Raw genomic sequence first — 23,078 nt, 5'->3', positions numbered from 1 at the left:
ACCACAAAAATATGGTCATTGCTTTGCCACCTGTTGGATCTGACCAGGAGCAATTCAGCGCACCAGCAAACCATTCAGCACATCATGCATCAACACGCAGGTATTGACGGCGAAATCCTAGGTGCACATACTACGAGATACATAAGTTTCAACATACAAAATGTTACACACCCTGAACACACAGGGGAACCGAACAAATTACTAGACCGCCCTATACACCATTTTCCATAAGCAGCCAGGAAAGGAAGAAAATACTCTCAAACCAGTTCTCTCGGCGGCCGACCAGCGTTGCCTGTGCGCGCTGGGCTGCTAACATCGCTCTGCGCGGTGTGCTCTGCTGCCTAGTTCAGGAGTAATTCGCACCGTGTGCTTAGTTTTTTGCGGAACTTTCAACTGTTTTACCCATTGCTGCGATGCTGTTCAAGGCGCCAACGTCGCTTGGTCAGCACTGCGCGGTGGTGGGTTCCAGAGAAAGCGAGAAACAGTCGCTGACAGCACGCATGTGCACGACACTGCCTGGAGAGAATGGAGTGCGATTGCGGCGTGTTTTTGCTGCATCGCTTCCTAACGCACACCGAGTTGAGATATCGGTGGATGCCGTTGATAAATCGCAACGACTTTGTACCACCGACCAACTCCAGGGTTTGTTGGGTGCACCCAACAAACCCTGGAGTTGGTCTGCTTGGACGGCAAGCAGACGGAGCAAAATCCATTTATCACACGCAAAGCTGCGACAGGGAACGGAACCCCCTGAAATGTTAGAAGCAACTTTATCCTTTACAATACAGCATTGATTGATTGGTTGATTGATTAATTGATTAATTATGGTGTTTAACGCCCCGACGCTTCATGGGTGATGAGGCGCGCCGTAGTGGAGGGCTCCGGGTTAATTTGGCCACCTGGGGATCTTTTACGAGCGCCGATACAATACAACATTACAATAACTTCTGGTTCCTTGTAGTCAATTAAAATACCATATATTGTTTGGTCATTACAGCCGATTGGCATTAAACAATCCCCTTTTCATCTAATCTAACCTTTAAAATCACAGCGTTTTGTTTACTTTTTTTCAGGCCAGCGCATTACACTGCCAAACGATATGAAAGGATAACTTTTTTCCATCGCACACTGCTGGCCGATAGCAGGATAAGCAGGCAGCCAATGTGGAAACGCAGCTCAAGATACGCGTGAACGCTGCATTTGGAAAATAGCTCAACCTGTTCACAACGCGGTCAAAGGAAAAGCTTCTAATACTTTTGCGTTGTCACGGAATCTGAAGTATTATAGTCACAAAACAGTTACTGCTGGGGGCGTAAAGCATTTGTGGTGCAAGCAGCGGTTTCTCAAAGGTGGGCTACGAGCGACAGGCCGCATGCGCTGCGCACAGTTAGGTAAATCATGATTGATTGATTGATTGTAGGGTTTAACACGCCGACGCAACGCAGGCGATGAGGCGCGCCGTAGTGGAGGGCTCTGGATTAATTTTGACCACCTGGGGATCTTTAACGTGCGCCGAAATCTCGGATTAATTTTGACCACCTGGTTATCTTTAACGTGCGCCGAAATCTCGTACACACGGGCGTTTTTGCTTTTCACCTCCATCAGAGAAGCGGCCGCCGCAGCCGGGAATCGAACCCGCGACCTCGTGCTCAGCAGCGCAACGCCTTAGCCACTGAGCCACCGCGGCGGGTCAGTTAGGTAAATCATGATCACGATCATGATCAACCAATATTAACTCGCCCGAACGTCGACCCTTCTGCTCAACCTTCGAATTGTAATTTGACTGGTTGTGCGGTCGTGTTATTTTTCCGCCCAGGTAACTTCGTTTCATCAGTAACCGTCATAAGTCTAGTTAAGAAGGATTATATTGCATTGCAATGTCAACAGCGTAGCAATCGCCTCGTCGAAAGTCCATCGCGAGCACGGATCACCGTGACCCACATATGCTGTGCACTCCGCATTCAACGTCCGCGCTTCCGTAAACATTACTACAGTCGAATCCCGCTACAACGGAATTGACGGGACGTGCGAAAAATTTCGTTGAAGCGAAAATTCGTTGAGGCGAAATCTGCCCCAATACACCACGGAAAGGCCAGAAAAATAGCCCGTACGTTTCCGCAACATTGGCAGCATAATACAGTGTTTAGAAAAAGGAGTGACGCGCCATAACTCATGTTTATTCGGATAACAAACATACCAATGGTTATCGGTTTTTTTCACTGCACCCAAAGAACGCGTTACAGAGGGGGGTGAAGATATGCAGGCGCAAAACATATCGCTGTACAACAAGGCGTGTCCACCGAGCTGATTACTTGCAGATAGCTGCTAGGCGTCGGAAGCCCCCCCTCTCGCTTGTGGCAGGAGCAGTGCCGTTATCTTATCCTCCGACAGGGCACGGCAGCTACTGACCTTGGCAGGCATGACGCGCGCGCTTGCATTTAACATGACCGCGCGCTCGCGACTAAGATAGGATGACTAGGCTTCAAGACCAAACACGCAAACATGACTTTTGCTCTTGGCTATGAAGAATGGTTGAAGGAAAACGGCAAGGACAGCTGCTCACAACGCATACATGACGGCACCGCGCCAGCAGCGGAGCACATTCATGCAATTTCAACCGGATACGGATTGGCTGTAGCTCTGGGGCTCCGCCTTGGCGAAGCGGGCCTGCGCCTCGTGTAAAGACGGCCAGCCACATCGTTATCACCATCAAGCAATGGCGTGCGCCTGAGTTATTTTTTGTCATGGAGGAAAAAAAAGTTAGGAGACGGCATGACGTCAGGCAGCTAGCCTTCGCAAGCCCAGGTCCGTTGAAGCCGCTCCCTCCGCCGTTTCCCTTTCTCAAGCCGCCGCAGTCGGCCCTCCAAGGTCGGGTGGGCCGGCGGCGGCGGCGGTCTCCGACTCCGGGGCATCTCTCGTGTTTCGTTGGCGGTAGCTGTTCCCCGTCCTTAAGTTCCTGCATTTGTCTGCTCGGCGATCTCATGCCCGTGTGCGGGCAGGAGTGCCGCGTACGTGCGGAAGACAAAAGCCGTGGGAAAAAAAAACCAACATATAGCAGGCTTCGCGACAACGGGCCGCAGAGCAGTTTCGAGCAGACGAAATTGAAGAGCGCGGCGGCCCATACTGAGGCGGTGCGGTGGGGTCACGTGGTGCAGTGACGCCTGGGCCGACTTCGATTTTACTTTTTATGTATAGGCTTCACGTTTCTCCGGCGGCGCCGTCTCCTACTTTTTCTTCCTCCATGTTTTTTGTTTTGTTTTGGGTGGCGGTGTGGTCGCAACACGCATGTTTTCGGTGAAACTAAGCGTCCTGAATGTATAAAAAGTTACAGATAGCTGGCGCTATGCTTATTTTATTGTAAAATATATTGTTAAAACCCAGCCCAAATCATCGAAAATTTTGTTGAAGCGAAAGCAAGCCTGACAAATGGTTCGTTGTGGCGAGGACTTTGTTGCATTGACTTCTATAGCTAGCTGACGGGGAATTGGAAATATTTCGTTGAAGCGGAAATTTCGTTGAAGCGGCGTTCGTTGTAGCGGGGTTCGACTGTAATCGGTGAACATAACAAGCAGGGTGGCATTGAAAACACGTATTTACTCCCCGATATCGATTTCTATGTCAGTCGGTGCCATACCGGTACGTTTGCATCGCGGAACTGCGGAGCACCACCGACACCACACCACCAGTGCTACTGCTCGCAACAGCCGGGGTCGGCATTTTCCGCTCTGGCAGCAAATTAGGACCTAAAATCCGTCCGCAGATGATGAAAACAAAACAGAACACACACACACAAGCACTGCAACCGCTAACTTAACGCCAAACCACTACGGTTCACTCGGCAATGCACGGGTACCGAGCAGACGCACGGAAAGAACGGGGCGCTTAACAGCCCAGCGCGCGGAGGTTTCGGCGGTCGCTTCATAGACGGCGCTAGCGTCCGGCCAGAAAAAGCAAATGGCGGCGCCCACCTCTAGCAAGGAAAATGGTGTATAACGGTGGCTGAAGTCAAACAAGCACTTGCCTTTCTCACCCACAACACAGCTCCAGTTAGAGGTCACGTTACGAACAAATTCCTAAGAAATCTAGATGACTGGAAACCAAATTTTACAATAAATCTTGAATATTGGAAACACACCCACATAGTACTCATCCTGAAGCGAAATAAACCTCCGACCCAAGACAATTTGAGACCGATATCTCTGACGTCGTGCCTCAGAAAACTCCTTGAGCACGTCATTCTGAACCATGTGATGTCCATACACATCTGCTTGTGGACGTTCATGCGATATCACTGCAGATGTGTTATCCTAGCGACATGATTAGGCAATGTCGCTAGGATGTCCACAAATTTACATTTTTCTTTATATTGAGAATTCGCATTCATAGTGGTGTACCACACCAAAGTGTCCTAGTTCAAATCTCCCCCATCCCTGTCTTCCCTAATGCTTCGAAACATTTTCTGGCCTGTTTCTAAGTCGTACATCAAATGAAGGGTGCACAGTTATTTGATTTCAAATTCGAGTCAAATCTATTTTGTGTTTCTATTTGATTCGGGAACTAAATTCAGTATTTTAGGCTGCTTCATTTTGTGTGTGAAGAACAAACGCACAAATGCAAATCGAGCACTATCCGAGCAGCAGATCTGCCAGACAGAATGGTCTCTTATCAAGAAATAACCATGCACTACCACCTCTCCCGCAGAACACTCCCCTCAGCTGACGTGCAGCTCACACCGGCTCATGAGCACACATGGCAACTCCTCCAAACAAACACCTTTCCAAACCCAGCCAAACTCAACCTCATCCACCCTTCCCTTTACCCCTCACCAAACTGCAAAGCATGCGGAGCCCTCGCGACCCTTCCCCACATCATATGGGGATGCATCAAAGATCCTTTCCCCCCATTTCCTCCAATGAGCAGTGGGAGGAAGCACTGGCAAGGTCAAACGAGGAGATCCAAATCTCCCTGGTCACCAGAGCCGCCAATGTCTCTGCCCGGCATAAACCGGCAGCCACAACAGCCTTTCTCTCTCTCTCTCTCTCTCTCTCTCTCTCTCTCTCTCTCTCTCTCTCTCTCTCTCTCTCTCTCTCTCTCTCTCTCTCTCTCTCTCTCTCCTTTCCTGCTTTCTCTCTCTCCCTCTTGCAGCCAAATTGGCGGGATCAATCAATGGATGGGACCCACAGATCGGTCAAAGGCGGTAAAAATCAGCGATGTCGATTCGCCGAATGGTTGAGAGCACATTCATGAAAACATTGAAAAATTCTTTCTGACAGCGTCTATCAACATCTATCATCAACATTATTTTATTTTACAGCCTTGCTGTATGCCCACACCAAAGCCCGTGACAGCTAATGGCGTCTGATGAGCTGGTTTTCATGTAGTTTTGACGGAACTTGCACTTTTCACGTCGGTTCCGTCTGGACGGAACTTTATATTCCTTCTTGTTCCGTATCGATGGAACGCTAGACACTGCCTTTGTTGTAAGGTAATAAAAAAAAATGCACGAGGTGAAATAGCCCCATCTCCTTTAGCAATAAAATTTAAAGACACTCCCGCTGCACCATGCTCCTCTTTATTTACAGCTATACTCAGGAACAAGTTACAGTTTCAGTTTATTTTTGCCTAATAAACATTACACAAGGTAATCAGGAAAAATGCTGGGAGCAGCTTGACGGGCCCTTATAACCTTTGGACAGGTTCGGCAAACAGGGCAGTAGGCATGTTGACAGTAAACACCAGAAATGGAAAATGTGAAACAATACAATAGATACAACAAAATGGGGGCATTTCCATCTCAACAAAAATTTGGCACAAATTTCTGAATTAAATGTTGATTAGGTCAATGTTAGCATTACACAAAGCATTTAGCATAGTAGGGAGACAGTATTTAGGAATCTGTTTTCCATAGTTTGTACGACACTGGAGACCTTCCATAATTCAAGGTGGCGGTGGTCTCGGTTAAATTCGCTAGCTTTTTTATGGGCTTGTCCTTTCTGTTTAAGGGAAAGCTTATACCGATATAAATTATCAATCCTTATGACATTGTTGTTCATAGATTGTTCTCTGGTGTGAGCAAGATACGGAACATAGCATGCTATGTGTTACACTCTTTTTTGCAGTAACAAATATTTTCGGATATTTTCCAGTGTGGTTTGTGGTCTAAACAAAGGCACTATAATTCATTAAGGGAGAGAATAATGAGTTGTAGATTAGGAGGTTGACAGAAAAATCGGTTGTAGAGTTTAACGTGCCGACGCAACTTACGCGATGGGGCACTCTGTAGTAGAGGGCTTCAGATTAATTTTGGCCACCTGGAGATCTTTAACGTGAGCCGAAATCTCGTACATATGGGTGTTTTTGCTTTTCGCCTCCATCAGAAAAGCGGCCGCCGGAAATTGAACTCGCATCCTCATGTTCAGCGACACAACGCCTTAGCCATTGAGCCATCACGGCGGGTAAGATTGACAAATTTAGGTAAAACGGTGCAGTGACGATGCATAAGTTTAATTATGCGTGACAGTTTGGAGGCAAGGTAACTAACATGGTCTTCCCAAGTCATGTGTTGGGAAAATTAAACACCAAGTGTTTTATGTGATGGAAGAATGTCTATTTTTGTGCTGTCAAGTAAATTAGATGGTGCAAGATGGTGCGTCAAACACCTTATGGCATGGGTGAAATTAAGATTGCTTTTGTTTTGGCAACATTAACCTTTAAAGTATTGTTTTTGGCTCATTTAGTAATACAAGCTAAAGTTGAATTTGCACGATTGATTAGAATGCTACCGAGGCTCCGGAGAAAAACAGACTAGCATCATCCGCATAAATGATGTGCTTAGCAGACTCGTGTATATGTACAATTTAATTGATGTAAAAAATACAAAGATACTGTCCCAGGATGCTCCCTTGGGGTACACCTAATTTAAGAACGGCAATAACTCAAGCAGGGTTCGTACAGGTGCTTGAAAACCTTGAAAACCCTTGAAATTGAGAATTCAGTTTCAAGGGCCTTGAAAGCCTTGAATTTCTTTTCTTCTCCTTGAAAACCCTTGAATTTTTTTGGCAATAAAGAAGGGGCCCGGAATCGGATATGTGACCTGCTTTTTATGGCTTAAAGGAGTACTGACACTAAATTTCTCGCTTTCAGTTTTTATGCTGTAAAGAATATCTATTGGCCCAGTAATTACGAAAATCGAACCGAAAGCCATCAGCCGCCAACATAGAATTAATTATAGCACGTTTATTGCAACCAGTTTCAAATTCGGTCGGCGCGCAGGAAAATGGCCGTTCGAAGGCCAGCCCGCAAGCGGGCCAGTCTTACGTCATGGTCTCACCCGTGACGTCAGGGACGTTCGCCGCATCGTCTGCTACGATTTCACATGGTCCGCACTCGCCCGCGCAGTCGACATGTCGTCTGAATCGTCAGACTCGGATGAGTCGCTGCCACCCGACAGACAGAACAACTTTATTTGGCCAGGCGATTAGGCCGGCAATTTCTTCGCCGTCGTCCGTTTTTTAATTTCACTGCCGCTCGAACCAGCGCAGACCGTGATAGCAACTGCTTGTCTCCACTCTTATAATCAATCTGATCGCGAAAAAGAAGTTCCACATGCGAGAAAGTAGATGTTAGTGTGTTGAAAAAATTGTGCTAGGGGTTGTTATCAGCGCTGAATTTAAAAGCGGCGTTCAGATATTTGCCGCGATGGTAAGCCTACGCTGACCGGCAGCGGAGGTTCGGCGCTTTGACCCAGCACTGCCGGCACCGCGGTGCGGCGAGCGGCCGAGAGATGGCGCCACCTGCACGCTAGAATCAAAACAGGCCACAGCAGATGTCTTGGTCACCGATCGCTGAAACGGAAATTATTGCCAAAATAAAGCTCAATATGCGAAAAAGGGGATGATAGTGCGGTGAAAAGTTGTGTAAGGGATGGTCATTTGCAGTTGCACAGATACCAGCGATCAAATAGTCACCACGATACTAAGCCTAAAGTTCCCAACACCCAAGCTGACCCGAGCAACGCCGAGCCCGCTGGCTTGGGAAATAGTTCTTGCGGCCACCGCCGCGCACGAACTCAGTCCACGTTTAGCACTGCATGTCGTCACGTGGAAAATAATGCATCTTGGCGTCGTCACCCGCCGTGGTGGCTCAGTGGCTAAGGCGTTGCGCTGCTGAGCACGAGGTCGCGGGTTCGATTTCCGGCCGCGGCGGCCGCTTTTCTGATGGAGGTGAAAAGCAAAAACGCCCGTGTGTGCGAGATTTCGGCGCACGATAAAGATCCCCAGGTGGTCAAAATTAATCCGGAGCCCTCCACTACGGCGCACCTCATTGCCTGCGTTGCGTCGGCGCGTTAAACCCCAGAATCAATCAATCAAGCATCTTGGCGTCGTCATCGATTTGCTTGGGTAGGCTTCCACGAGCAGTACTTCGCATTCCGCAAGCTTGCCATAGCACCACTTGGGCGAGCTTGGCGACGCGCACCGCCACGTCGCTGTGGTGCGCGTCGACATCGTGCGGTGCCGGCACCGCGCAGTTTTCGGCACTAGTGCAAAGGAACACCATGCGCCGGCCACGAACTGAAGAGCAAAGACGTCGAACACGCAAAGTTTAAAAGCATTGCTGACACAGCTACGCCCACGTCTCCTGCCCAAACGAATACCACCGACAACAGCAGCGCAGGATATCGTTTCCGGTTCCGAAAACGACTATATGACGTCACCCTGAACCGGCCAGACACGCCGGCCGATGTTTCATCACACCGAAAGCGATTTCACTAGTGCTGCCGATTTGTGGAAGCTTGCGGCTGGGACAATCAAAATCGATTTTAGATTTGATTCCGGCCTCGGATCGCTGCAGAAATTTCTGTGAGGCATCTGTACAAACTACTGAAGCCAATTATATCATTTTTTAGGCGTCAAAATTTGGTGTCAGTACTCCTGCACACTCCCGATCAAAAACATGCCTTTTCAATTTCAAGCCACCTTGGGAGTACAGGTGGGCTGCTTTATGCAAGGTCTCGTACGGAATGAAAACCTCGCATCAGTCTCGGGGAAATTAACTTAGGTCCCCCTCCCATGTTAGATGCTGCTTTCTGCATTAATTGCCTCGTCCCACTATTCATTTTGCGCATCTTTTGTGCCCCACCATCGCTATACCTCACTGTTTCGAAATCGAACGGTGCTGACACCCCGGAATGACATAAAAATGTGCACAGGTAAGCAATTATTTGGAATGTGAATGTGAGAACACGGTACATCTAGCTCCTAAGCTTTGTTGGAATATTTTATTTTGACAGGTGTGATTGTGGGCAGAGTCAGTAGACCCCGCTTGTTTAATCAACAGACATTAGGGGAGTACAAAGGCAGGAGGTATTAATTTATGTTCCTGGCTATCCGAGACTATTTAGTAAGAACATTTGCAGAGCTCGAAAAAAGTAAAAAAATGGCATGTATCCTGTAAAGCTCTCATTATTATTGCGGGTGGCACTGGGTGGCACTAAACTTCACCATTTCCAAAAGGTGGAGTTGTTCAACAGAGGTTTTTCTCAGTCATTTTTCAAAACATAAAGAAGCAAATGTTTTGTGTGTGAGCAGAGCAGTAGTAGAACAGTTTGGTACACGTTCTCCCCTGCACCCTTGAAAATGCCTTGACAGGGCCGTGAAGTCCTTGAATACCCTTGAATTCTTGTATTTGAATCCTGTACGAACCCTGTCAAGTACAGTATCACTCCGCCTAAAGCAGGATTCACATGGCAGAGAAATCCCGTTTTTTTGGGGGGGGATCAATAGCCTATCAACAGCCTATCAGTTTATTGACATCTACAGGTGTACAGTCAAGCCCACTTTATAACAAACTCAACCGTCACACTGAATTTGTTCGTTATATCCAAAGTTCGTTATACAGTTAAACCTCGATATAACGAAGTCGTACTTGGGGCCGCAAATTTCGTTAAATCGAGAATTTCGTAAAATCGAGGTTTCGATTTTACAGTTCATTTAACCAGTTATTGGGGTTTTAACACTTTGGCCTTTGCCAGGCAACAACTGCTATGTAGTTACCTCTCCAATTAAAGCGAAATTTGTACTAAAACTGGCCGCGAAAATTGTGTGAATTAAGAGTTTCAACACTTGGGCAATGGAATTCGGATAGCCGACGGTAGTTCATGTGTCATCGTAAAACCGGTGCTTTTTCCGCAACGCCTCATTAAATATGATAGCAGACTAGGTTTCCACTTTTTCTTTTTTCATTTCGGTCACTACTAAATGCCGCTGTTAGTCAATTGAACCCGCGTCCATGTCCCGTGAACTTCACCCCGTCACCCCGCCGAGGTGCTCGTTCGAAGTTACGCCTCTTTTCGTCCATACGTGGTAGGCTTAGGCGCGGCGGGCCAATAGCGGAAAGCTGCTATGAAACTTTCGAAAGACTTTTTTCATGTACAAGGGCTCCGCAGTATGGGCGCGTGATTCAACCACAACACTCGAGATAAAACCATGATTGCGAGTTGAGCGGAGTACACGCGGACCGCTTCACTGTGTGGAGCAGCGCTTACGTGATCCGGAAAGCGGAAAGCTTACATGAAAAATCTTCCGGCCAAATTCGATTAAGCAATTACTTTTATGCCCACTGAGCCCTTACGAAACTGATTTCTCCGCACCGCAGCTGTCTAATGAACGCTGGTGAAACGAAGATGACCACGTTCAAAGAGAGCAATTTATTGCCACCAGCACTCGATGTTCAAGCCGTAGTGAAGAAGTCCGTAAGCAGTGCTTGGCGTTTCTTGACCAGGGCGGGCCACAGAACAGGGAGGATTTTAGAGAAGCAAAGGTCTAGCTTTGCCTGTAGTGCCAGAAAAAGCGTAGTGGCGGCGTCGTGAACTACCCAGTACGCCCGCTTGATGGCGCTGTAAACACGGCTTTGTAAACATGGCGGATGCTTTTTGCACAGGCCGCTTGAGCTCCTTAATAACATGGCTGCCCTCGCACGGCGGCCGCCGGCTCGCTGCTCCACGGCCGGACTCGACTCTCCTCCTCCCGCGCGCGAAAGGGGCGTCGAGTCCGGCCGTGGCTGCTCCTGCTGGCTCCTGGCTGGCACGCTGGTCGCGTGTTTACTTGCGCCGCGCTAGTGAAGTGATGTTGGTGATGTTACGCCAGGTGACCAGATGGCCTCGACTGGCACAGACCACAGTGAGCAGCAAGTGAGAACAAATCGTTTATTGACATCCGCAAGTTTACAGAGGCCAGGACATCATTTCATTTCGATCGCTGCAATTGTACGTCGCTTTCGTGACAACATTTTTTTTTTTTTTTGCCATAACAACTCGTTCACTTGCGCTAAGATTTCGAACGAAGGGCACAAATGAAGTATTGACGGCGACAACGGTTTCCTTTGCACCGTCTTTCTAGCGGAGTGCATAACACTCACCTTCTGTTGGAAGAATCGAATATTCTGGCCTCGACAGCTGCCTTCCGATGCGGAATTTCCCACATTTGTCATTCCACAAGCACTCAATTCCCGTGTTTTGCCAGTCCTCTCAACAACTGATGGACGCAAAAGCACATAACAGCAATAACAGTCACGAAACCGGTGCTCCGCGCACATTGAAACGGTCGGCCGTTGCAGCGGTTTCAATTTGAATTGGCGGCTTTGTGGTTGCGAATTCAGAAACGAGGTGGTGCACCAGTCGGCTGCTCGTAAAAAGTTGCGTACATTTTTGCTCAACGGATGTTTGATGCGGAACTTGTTAATAGTATTTTTAAATAACACATTGTAAGCGAACTGTATGGGCTCTTTGAGTCACGGAATGAATGTTTTGTATTCTATACCAAAAGTAACATTTTGCCTGCGCCGTCTGGTGGGCTTGATGGTCGAAAACAGCGCTTTAGGTTGGTCACGTTTGGCGTCGATTTTTACGCCGCCTATAGGGAAGACAGGGAACGTCCAAGCTTGAGAGGCCTGGGCGGGCTTTACGTGACGCTCGTATGCTGACAGCGCTAACAAGGTCTTAAACATTCGTGTGCACCTGCGTGCCTCCGCAGAACATCGATGGCATCCATCACACTTCGGTGGCTGTCAGTTTCACCGAGCTTCCTCAGGCTCTTGTTCGGAACACTTTTCTTTCTCTTGGAGTGCTCATGCTGCTTACAAGACTCACCGAACGATGCACGAACAAAATATTAATTTGGTTATCAGCGAGCACAACCTAGCGCAGCAGCACCGTGAGCAATGACGCGTAGAAAAAAAAAAGCTTGAAGTAGGCTTCGGTAGTCTAAGCATAGAGGGCGCTGGCGTAGGCAACGATGGAGACGTCAAAATAGTGGATGCACTATTAAACCGTCTATGACCGCTAGCGGTTTGTGCAGCTTCGTTCTTCGTTTTTAATTGTTGTTAACCGTAGATTTCACCGCTTTTCTTTCATTTTAGCCTTCAAGAGTCAATTTGAGTACTGAATTTTTTCAATGTAGGGCCTGAGAGGCAAAATAAAACGTGCCTCGACCGGAATTTCGTTCTTCCTTTCTTGCCGTGACTTCGTTAAATCGAAAGCGCCGCACAAAATTACTTCGTAAAATCGAGACAAAAATACATGCATTTAGCAAAATTTTGTTAGAAAACTTGAAAAAATTCGTTATATCGCGAATTTCGTTAAATCGAGGTTCGTTATATCGAGGTTCAACTGTATGCGTAAGCGTTTTCTGCTCGTGAAAATGCGCCACGCATACGGCGCCTGCATTGACACTGCCACAGACATTGCCTGAACGGCGCGTGGTGATAACGGCGCTGGCTTCAGCCATGAAGCTAAGTTTGCTGCTCGCTTACCGGAATGGAACTCACGGCCGAAAAAAACGGAAGAATAGCTCATAATATGTGCAATAATGCCGTATAAATTGTCATTGGGGCCGTTGCATTTCTTGGTCGACGGGTTGGCCTTGATCTTGAAGCTCAGTAACCTCACTCTGTCTTTCAAAATTGTAGAGATTGTCAACTTCGACAGATGGTACTTATTAACCAGGTCGCAGTTTTTTGCTCCCTGCATAAGATCGTTCACAGCATCTGAAGAGAACGACCGATGACACCTTAGTGGCACTTGATGCATTTCGGCTTCTTGGCACGAGTTTCAGGTTGCTTCCTGATTTTTTTTTTTTCCCCACTTTTCTTTTGGCCAAACTGGAGATGAAAGCACGAGCAAGCTTGAAAGGGGACTGCCGAAATTCATGCATAGCTAATTTTTTGGTCATACAAAACTGTGGCCATACAAATGGCCGTAAGAGATGGTATCTTTGTGATGTGCTTACAAAGTGCTACGTTGCAAACTGTGCAAATACTTACTTTAATTTACTTCTGAAAACAAAGTTCCTTCTATTTTCAGCCCGGCCAAACCTCTGTATGACCAGCAAACACGATGGATTTGTTTTGTGCATCGTGTGAAGGATCTGGTTATTTATATTTACTGTGGCCCACATTTCCGTGCACCGTGGGGATTTTTTCTGGCTATCGGGGCTTTCTGTCACTGCCTGCAGCTAACACTTAGAAATGAGGGTACTTTCGTGTCGATGAGTGCGTCTTTTATAGACAGTTGCGAGATCATACCTCGCCCATTTTCTTTCTTTTTTTGTGCTCGAATTTTAACTTCTCTTATCAGCAGCGAGGAGAGTTTTTGGGCCTGTTGTATTTTTTCATCACTCGCTGCGGCTATCAAACTTATTTATTTGAGAACCACTTGTTGATCAGCAGTATCGACACCTCACTCCAAGGAAGTCGCCGTTGAAGGTGATTGGTGTAAAAGACGAAAAGAATGTTCTATCGCAGCCCTTTTCACCTGTACTGGCATCTGTTGATGCATTTTGTTTTGTCTATGGGCAGTTCGGTAAGTAGAGCAGCAAACACAACTTTTGTGCACACACCTGAACAAATACAGAAACGGCAGTAAAGAAGCGCTCATTTCATCTGAGTGCATTGTGCACACATGGGATACAGTAGAGTAGCCACCTTCGCATTGTAGATGCCTTTCTCACTGAATCTCGTTGAACTGAACTATCAATTTTTAAGCCAGTTTTATAAAAACAAAAGGGCGTTATTTTTTCCTGAAGCAAGCATGACTCTGTTTGTAAATGAGAGGGCCGCAAGAACGAACCAACATACGTTAATGCTTCCCCCTTTTTTTCCCCCGGTTTTTAATGACAGACTTGACAGGCTTGCTTGAAGCAGTTGCACTATCATTTATGAGTAGGCAATGCTAATGTTTAATTAAGAATTTCTGAGAACTTGGATTGCGATAACGCAAAACTTCCTGTTTACGGGGTTTACGTTTGCTTGACGTAGGAAGCGACCTTTGACATTGCAGTTCTTTGCAGCACTGCATTACCGAGATGCATCAAACACAAGCTTGCTGTTTGGAAATTTCATGCCCTTTTGCTCATTTTGAACCAATAAAAAAATGTAGCGCTGTCAGCTTGGCAGAATTCAGGGTTATAATGTTGGCCTTTGCAAACAACTGTGTTGTAGGCAGCTGTACCGCACCTTGCCTCCCATGAGACGGCGGTGTGGCCTGCGGCACTGTTACGGTGAGCAGCGTGACCTCTTTAGGTGTCGCAGCTCCCTATAGATGTATAAGCACATGAGCAGGTAACGGCCTCATGTGTATAGACCAGAAAAATAAAAAACCAGAATGTCAAATGATGCAACTTCTATTTATAAAAATTCTGTAGATAAAAAAGAAAAAAACTGCCACAACTCCACTTCTACTACAAAATGCAGTTATGGTGGCTTCATGGGGTTGCAAAAAAAAAAGTGCTTTCTAAATGGCATTCTTAAAAAAGTTTTTTCTGGAGCTTTGATATTTTGCCGGCAATGGTTTTGCACAGGCCCTGATGCCGTCGCTTGAGTTCCTCCTCGCTGCCTGTCGCGTAATTTCTAAAAAAAATCTGGAAAGCAAAACAAAGTTCATCTCACATTTGCACAAAAAGTTCTAGTTCTGGTTTAATGTGCTGATGCCACACCTGGGCTGTGAGGTGCACTGTAGTGAAGGGCTGCAAATGAACTTACATCTCGTAAAGATCCATTAGTTCCCACCTCACCCAAGATTTTGCAGTTTTCCTTTTAATCGATATGATCAATGCATTCCAAAAATTTATTGTAACCCTCAACAGCAAATATAGCCTCTATCAACTGGCTTTCTTAGCCTGTTGGAAACATCCAAATGCACCTCTTTTGCAAGCCCCAACCACTGGAGATGTTTACAGCGCTTTCAAATTCATGGCTATCTCTAGTACACAAGTCACGTGCTAGTCTTGCACGATTAACCCATGCATTAGACATGCACTCTACAAGTTATTCCACAAAACCCAGCAAAACTTTGTAGAGAGAGCTCCCTGTACCCACCGACAAGCCATGAAGTTTATCTCTGCCGGGAATTGCATAAAATAGATCCCACCACAGCCAAACCAGTGTTTCGAACATGCCCACGATGTCTTCCTGCATCAGGCTGCCGTTTCTGGCAAGCAGTTTACTGGTGATAGTTGGCTCCATTTGGACAAGAAGTAGCCAGAGGTGAAACTGAAAACTGTGCAATCCATGGCAAGATGAAGAGCATAACAACTTACAGTACACTGGGGTGGGTGGGACAACATGAGCTGTCTGACTGTTAAAAATGCACTGGTGCATTGCTCGCAGCGTATTGAGAATTCATACGTGCAAGTTCAACCTACAAACATTCTACATGACACCACAGCTTTTTTTATATGGGAGTCGAGAGTAAAAATGCACGAAACAGTTCCTAAGCAGAGGTTCTTTCCCAAGTTACAAGGGTGCACATGTGAGGAGGAAGCCGCCGTCTCTGTGATGTGAGGCTGCGAGCTCCCGCTGAAAAATTCTTGTCGAGGCTTTTAATTCTTCATGGCAGTTGGCATGGCTAAATTTGCACAAATTGGCCGCACCTAGTAAAGCACATCACAGTGTTGTAGTTTTAGTCTTCCTCCTGCTATATTGTACTCTCTAGGGGAGTTGGGAATGCCATTAGTCATGCTGGCAGGCAATTGTTTAATGACTTCTATATGCCCCGTGTAACTCTAATGGCCAGTTTTTCTTTTTTTCCAGGTGATTTCCAGGCTTCCTGGTGACATGCGGGAACCACCTGAGCGAGGATCCTGCATTTTAGTGTTTGTTCATATGTTTTATTGTCAGAAAAAAAAATACTCAAAAACCACAAAGCAATTTTTGTATGTTCATTTGTTCAGCCGAGTACAGCCCATTGGACCACGGATATCCATTGAACATCCATCGGACATCCGGTGTCGGGCATCCGCAGAAAGCCGGCACATCCGTGGCTGGTCCGATGCAAAGGAATTGCTCATCCTACGAACGTCCGAGCCGCACTTTCAGACATCCGGCAGATGTTCAAAATTGGACATTTCCGGACAAATGTACAGGGGATGTGGGCTAACGTTCGGGATAGCAGAGGACCCCGGCTAGCTTCGCTAGACCCTGCGGAATCCGAAGACTCACGCACGGGTTCGGGTACTCACTTCGGTAGACAGGCTCCGGCAATCCAAAGTGAGGCTTTATTGCCTGGCAGATACAGGGCATATACCAGACAACACGACTATCGCTCGCGGGGAGACAGTGGCTCCTGTCGCTCGCTCAAGCCACGGGACTCAGACCTCGATATCCGTCATCACGGCCGCGGGAGCAGGGGAGGCGTCCCGTGCGACCGATCAGGACAGAATCTCTCAGCAGAGTCCGTGGAGCCAACTGTGTTCACCGTCATCGGGGCATTCGGCGTAGGCACTGCCGAGCCAACCGACTCCGACCAAATCGCCCAGTCGACTCCCGGCGGAGTGCTCGTTCGTCCCGCACACGACCGGCTTTATAAGTAGCCGTAGCGACCTGCGCATCGGCCGCCGGCGCCGTGTCCGCGATTTTTTTTTAAATGCATAGCATTTTAGTAACTCACAATGTCACGCGGCGTTCGGCCTAGTCCGCAGCCAGGCCACTACACTATAAAAGAAACAACAGTTTCCGGCGCCCGGATTCGAACCCATGACGCCGCGGGCGGAACGGCAAGTGCCGGGCGCACTACCGATTGAGCCACGCAACCAACACGGACTTCGATGCACCGATAGCGCCTTATATCCTTCACTCATTTATGGTTTGTTTCGAAAGCGCCATAAGTTGTCACGCGCCTCCGCAAGATGGCGACACAGGTTCCGCGATCGAGACTATGATCGAGAGACCCGCCATAAGTTGTCACGCGCCTCCGCAAGATGGCGACACAGGTCCCGCGATCGAGACTATGATCGAGAGACCAGCAGCGCTGGTCGCGTCTCGTGCTGCCGGGACGCCCCGCTGTAGCCCACCGCAAATTTGATGACGTGCAGCGTGTAACAAGAAAACCAACAACCAATACGTAATCCATACGACTTGCCGGCGCACCCCCTCGGAAATGCTGTGCATTTGATCGTGCCCCTCGCGAGGGGGATGTTTTTTTGTTTATATATATATATATATATATATATATATATATATATATATATATATATATATATATATATTCTTTCCTGTTTCTTTTTTGCTTGTTGTGTTCTTTATAGTTCCCGCGAGCGCCACTGCAAGCTGCGGCGCTGCTTTTAATCCTCTCGTCTCCTTTCCTCGCGACGGTCTTCACTGCCGCGCACGGGTGGTCAGCGTTGCGGCTTGTTGGGTTTGCTTGTGTTAGTGCTTTTTCGCGCACATGTTTGTTCCTTGGCATCACTTCAACTTCTAGCTATGGCTGGAAGAGGTTGGGTGGAATAGTTACACACTGCAACGTGCGCAGTTGTGTACTGCTGCGTACTGTTCTGCAGGTCGAGCGGGCGCATATCGTTACACGCATTGGCGCACCCAGGATTTTTGTTCGGAGTGGGGGGGGGGAAGGGGGGGGGTGAAATTTTGACAACAATGTTTATGCAAAACATGCTGTTCACTTGTTCACCTACAAACCAACTTCAAAATACGGTTTTCACGTCGAGGGCAGTTTTGAGGAAAAAAATAAGATAGAGCCCAAGCTCGAAATATACGTCTAAATGCAAAAGTTTACTCAAATTCGTTCTACGGCTGCAAGTTGCGCTGGGTAGTCAAATTAACTCACACTTCTGGAATCCTGTTCAACACGGAACAGACCCGCGACAGGGCTCAGTGGAATGCGAGATTGCAGAGTGGAGGGCAGAATTTCTTGCTTTTCAGTCAGGTCTGTTAGTGCGCTAGTAAAAACGGATTTAATTTCTAATCCGTGTTCACTGGTTGGTTTTCTTAACTTCGCACGGAACGTTGCCGCCTTCCTCGAGAATGTTATAAACCGTCACGCGGTATTGAAAACAAAATTTGTTATTTAACGGGAGAGAGAGGGTTATTTCAGCTCGTACAGTGCTTCGCATTAAAAAGTCTGATCTTGTTAAATATTAAATTTGAATTGAGGCCAGACGGCATGCAAGCTCGACCATACTGAGTCGCGACTACGGGAAAAATTATCGCCCCCTCTCTTTTTTCCCCACGATTGATTCAAATATCGCGACTCCAGTTGCGCACAAAAGTTCAGAAAGTGATGTGGCCCTACAAAATTATCATTTCGGTTTAACGTGGCCTGTGAGGCGTGCCGTACCGGAGGCGGGGGCTACGGAATAATGAATTTAAACCCCTCAGAGAAATTACAAACTCAGAAATTTCTTAATTATTGCCGACTGGCAATTTTTCTGTCACAAATTTTTTTTCGTTTTTTTTTTTTTTTCTTACACTACTTCAAGTTGTACGCAAGTTGGTCGACGCAGTCTTATCTTAATTCTCGTGCCCCAGTTTTCTTCTTACAGTTTTTAATATATCCGCGAGATTTAGCTAAGAATATACAAAAATAGAAGCTTCCGAGAGCACAAACTTCGCTCAGTCGACTTCAGTTGTCGTTTCGTTGAAAAAGGGGGCAGAGGGTTGGGCCGACAGACCTCTGTCGACCCCCCACCCACACGAGGTGCGCCACGTATTCTACCAGTTCCGTGTCACCGATTTGTGGAACCACTCAAGGACAAGAGTGCGCGGCATAAAACAAAGCTGAATAATATCACTAAACCTATGAGGCCATCCTTGTCAAACACTGGCCCATATCCGCCGTGTCGGCTTCATGCGGCCGTGTCGGCCCTAGCCTCAAAATCCGGCCGACCCCTGATTAATACATTAAAACATTTGCCAACTCGTAATATGTGTTTTCTAAGTCTGTTTTGGCCGTGATTTAAGCTTGAACTAATGGATTACATTTAGAGGTAAACGTCCGTGCACACCCCGGTACACGTTGAAGGCTCCTTGAACTAATACGTAGTCCTCGATGTGCCTCGCATCCCAGGCGCAGGTACAGCACGTAAAAACCCCAAATAAAAACAAAACTGCATGGATTATTCTTTGGTGCCCCCGTCACTGCCACAAAACGCGATAAAGCTGAGATGGCCTAGCGCAAATAAAACTTCCTGATCATGTTTAAAAGTTTGTGCGCATCTTCGCGTCAATACGTGTGATCTGACTGCGCCTCAAACAAAACAAACACACGTCGGCGTGCACCTCGCAGACATGCTAAAAATGTGCTAAATATATCTCATTAGATGGAATTATCATGCCACAGCAAGTAATGTTCTTTGAGAATGTTTTCTAGGCTGCCAGCAAAGCTATAGCCACTATAGCCATTGTTTCGGGCCTACAACGAGCTGCCGTTGTGAGCGCTGACGTTTCTACATTCCTTCGTTATTTCGGTGCCGGGTTTGAACTGTCCTACTTCATGGCATATAAGGTAGAGCAAAAGAAAACATCTGATGTTTGGAAAGGAACGGGGTTTACACGATGTCGCGCGATCCGCTGTTGTAGCGGCTGTAGCAGCCGACGCGAGGTTGGGGATTAAACCCAGCGCCACCTCGCGAGGCGCGTCATCAACATCGCGGCATTTTTCAGACCGCGTAGCCCCGTAGGAGAAGGGCGCGTGCGCAGGTCGCTATTTATAAAGCCGGTCGTGGTCCCGCAGGTCATCTCGGAGGGGAGAGGAGGTCTTCCCCAGGTCGGGGAGAGGGTGGCGCAAAGGAAGGTGTCAAACTGGTCCTCCTTCCCTCGCGCACACGTTCGCGGCGAGCCGGTTCGGCGCGTCGCGCGGGGTCATGAAGAGGTCACGACTGACGCACGTGACTGACGTGACGCGCCGGCTGCCCAAAATGGCGGCTCCCAGCCCGCGAAAACATGTGCAGGCGAGGCGTAGAGAAACAAGGGCCCCCACAATCCCCCCCTCCTCAAGACCGAGCCTGCACCGCTTGGACAACCGCTGCCGAGCAAAAGTACAACACACCCCAAAATTAACAACACTTGCCCCCGGTCAACAAAGGTCCGCAAAGTTCGTAACAGTTCTCCTATCTCGAAGCAGCACCACACCACACGCACAGTCCACGACACACCTTCAGTCCAGCGTGTCTTTGTAGTCACCGGAGGTGGGGCAGCCCAGGAACAGTAGGTCAAGGCAGCAGATGTAAACAGCGGATGAGCGCGGCAGGTGTAAACCGCAGGGCGAAGCAGCAGGCGGGCCGACGTCTCCTCAGACAGGAGGGGCCTCTTAAGCCAGTCGTTCGTCTGGCGAGGCCAGCAGCGTCCGAAGCAAGACGGCCGCCATGGTCGTGAGGGCACAAGAAGAGCCAGTCAACACGGGGTCGTGGCCCCGACTGTGCAGGCCGGGCCGCCAGGGACCAGCCCGGAAGAGCAGCTTTTGGAGTGCTCGTGTGCTGCCAGTGAAGCGCCCGTGGGAGGTGGCTCGGAGAGGCGCCAGGTGTGCCTGCTCAGGAGGCCGCATCTGGAGCGCCGCTGAACAGCGTCAAGGGGGCTGCGGCCTGAGGACGGGGCCTGGGCTACCGGGGATGGTAGGCACCAGCGGCTTCCGGAACCGGCGGCGTGTGGAGTGGCTGCGGGCGACATGACCAGACCGGGGGCAAACGCCAGGGGGGACGTGCTGCAGAAACAAGTCGGGAGTAACAGCAAAACAATGCCCAACTTCCCTGCTGCTGCTTTCCGAGTGGGAAAGCGAAGCAGTGTGCTCGGGCCATGCTAGGGCCAAAAAAAGGAACCATAAAACTGGTGCAGTGGTTGGATAACCCGGAATTTCGTGTGCTCAGGGCAGAAGGCCGCCTCGGTACCACACACTACATTCGAGGTTATCAAGCCAAATCACGGTGTGGCAGAACTTAAAATGTAAGCCTTAGGCCCCACGCGTGATCGGCCGCCCGTGAGTCGTATAGGGACCGGGCAGCTGGACGGGTGGCGCCACCACTCGGCGCTCCCCTCGTCAGTGGAATGAGCCGGTGCATTGGACTACACAGCCTCCCGTTGTTTTTGTCGTGTTTGCTTCGGTGCTTTGAATGTTTTGGTGGTGTTGTGAGCGTATATGTGCGGTGAAACAAAGTCTAGACAGATGTGTTGGGTTCTTAGATGCAATAACGGCTGCGTAAACTCGTCGGACGCTTCTAAAGTTGGGTATCGGCTGCATTGGCATGAGCGCTTTTTGCAGCGATCTGCGCTTGGCTCCACCCGTTCGGAGTACGAATAAAACTACTATTATTAGTATTATTTCCTTCTTAAATGCACTAACGGCTCCGCAAACTTATTGTGTGCTGCTGAGCACGAGGTCGCGGGTTCGATTCCCGGCCGCGGTGGCCGCTTTTCTGCTGGAGGCGAAAAGCAAAAACGCCCGTGTGTACGAGATTTCAGCGCACGATAAAGATCCCCAGGTGGTCCAAATCAATCCGTAGCCCTCCACTACGGCGCGCCTCATCGCCTGCGTTGCGTCGGCGCGTTAAACCCCACAATCAATCAATATTGTGTGCTTGTAAGGTTGGGGAAGGGCTACATTGACACGAGCGCTTTTTGCAGCGCTCTGCGCCTGGCTTCGCGCGATCTGAGTAGGAATAAAACTATTAGCAATATTGGAATTCATTTCTACCACTTTAAATTATCGTCACTGGTTTCAATGACTACGGTTTCCTCGCCAGCCTTAGCGCTGGGATACCTCGATACGTGTGCTTAAATAGAAAGGCACCTGCATACGAGATGGATTACCGCGTAGCCGTGGAAATGTTGCGGTAGTTTACACTTTCTGTAACCGTGAGCTTTGTACCTTCGGTTTTGGTGAGCGACACTGTGACAGCATGGGAGCAAGCCGAAGTGGAAATCCCACGTTTGTGGTGGTGATTTTATCAAGAGCCAAAGTTATTCACCAACTCAACAGCCCAAGCTACAAACCATCCCTCCTCCCCTTCCCGTTTTACCACCTGCGTAGAATAAAGGCTCAGTTAAAAAATGTGGCAGTGTTAACGTCAGCAGGTGTTTTTTAATGCTTAAGTATTCGAGGGGGCATGGAAGGTCAAAATTAAACAGCAAAATCATCTAGCCCTCCGTCTAATGATTATGATGGTTGAACACAAAGCTTTCTTCGTGCGAAATCGAATGGGAAATGGTCAAAGTCAGACACTGCGATCAAAAGACCAAACTGCGTGCTGGTCAAATTCGACGCTTAACGTCAAAGTTTAAATCCAGAAGGCAACCAAGGAACCCCATACGATAGAGCTTTCCGATAAACCATCATCGTCGTTAGACGGAAGTGTGCATGATTTTTCAAGCGTAGGTGGCAGCTTGTAAACAGACCGCAGCATTCAGTTGTGAAACAGTACAGGTTTCGGGCACCCTCCTGTCTTGCGTCCTTCAGCCACGCAAGAATTGGTTTTTGAAAAACCATTTACCAACTAGCCAGCAACCATTGCAATTCTTGTAAAGCAATGCTTCTCCACGACAAGCAATAACGTTCTACTATCATGCGGTATTTATTCTATCAACGATTCCCGATGACTGTAGTAAGAGCATTTCTGTGAAATTAAACACGTTTCAGCCGTTGGTAATGAAGTTACGGAAGCGTCGTCCGTCGCAATTTCTGTTTTGAGGTAAATCTTTGAAGACACAGCCCAACTTTGACTTTCGCTTGTGCACGACGTCGGCGCCGTTTCGTCATCAACTGCCAAAGGCCAGCGCCGCAGCATTCCTAGATCAGTTACACA

At 48.2% G+C, this 23,078-nt stretch overlaps 1 protein-coding gene across 2 annotated transcripts in view; it reads left to right on the top strand.

Moving 5' to 3' along the window:
- The window catches only part of LOC144175064 (DNA mismatch repair protein Msh6-like), a 296,118-nt gene extending 279,920 nt beyond the window's left edge, over positions 1-16,198 (top strand). For both annotated transcript variants that reach the window (XM_077704119.1, XM_077704110.1), the window contains one exon: positions 16,084-16,198. In XM_077704119.1, coding sequence (XP_077560245.1) covers positions 16,084-16,087 — 4 coding nt within the window. In that variant the 3' untranslated portion in view covers positions 16,088-16,198. The remainder of the gene's footprint in view (positions 1-16,083) is intronic.
- Positions 16,199-23,078: the final 6,880 nt, after the last annotated feature.

This window comes from Haemaphysalis longicornis, unplaced genomic scaffold (genome assembly GCF_048455015.1).
Source record: "Haemaphysalis longicornis isolate Haplotype H1 unplaced genomic scaffold, Haemaphysalis longicornis Haplotype H1 scaffold_1, whole genome shotgun sequence".
Classification (NCBI taxonomy): domain Eukaryota; kingdom Metazoa; phylum Arthropoda; class Arachnida; order Ixodida; family Ixodidae; genus Haemaphysalis; species Haemaphysalis longicornis.
This window is presented reverse-complemented; position numbering and strand designations above follow the sequence as displayed.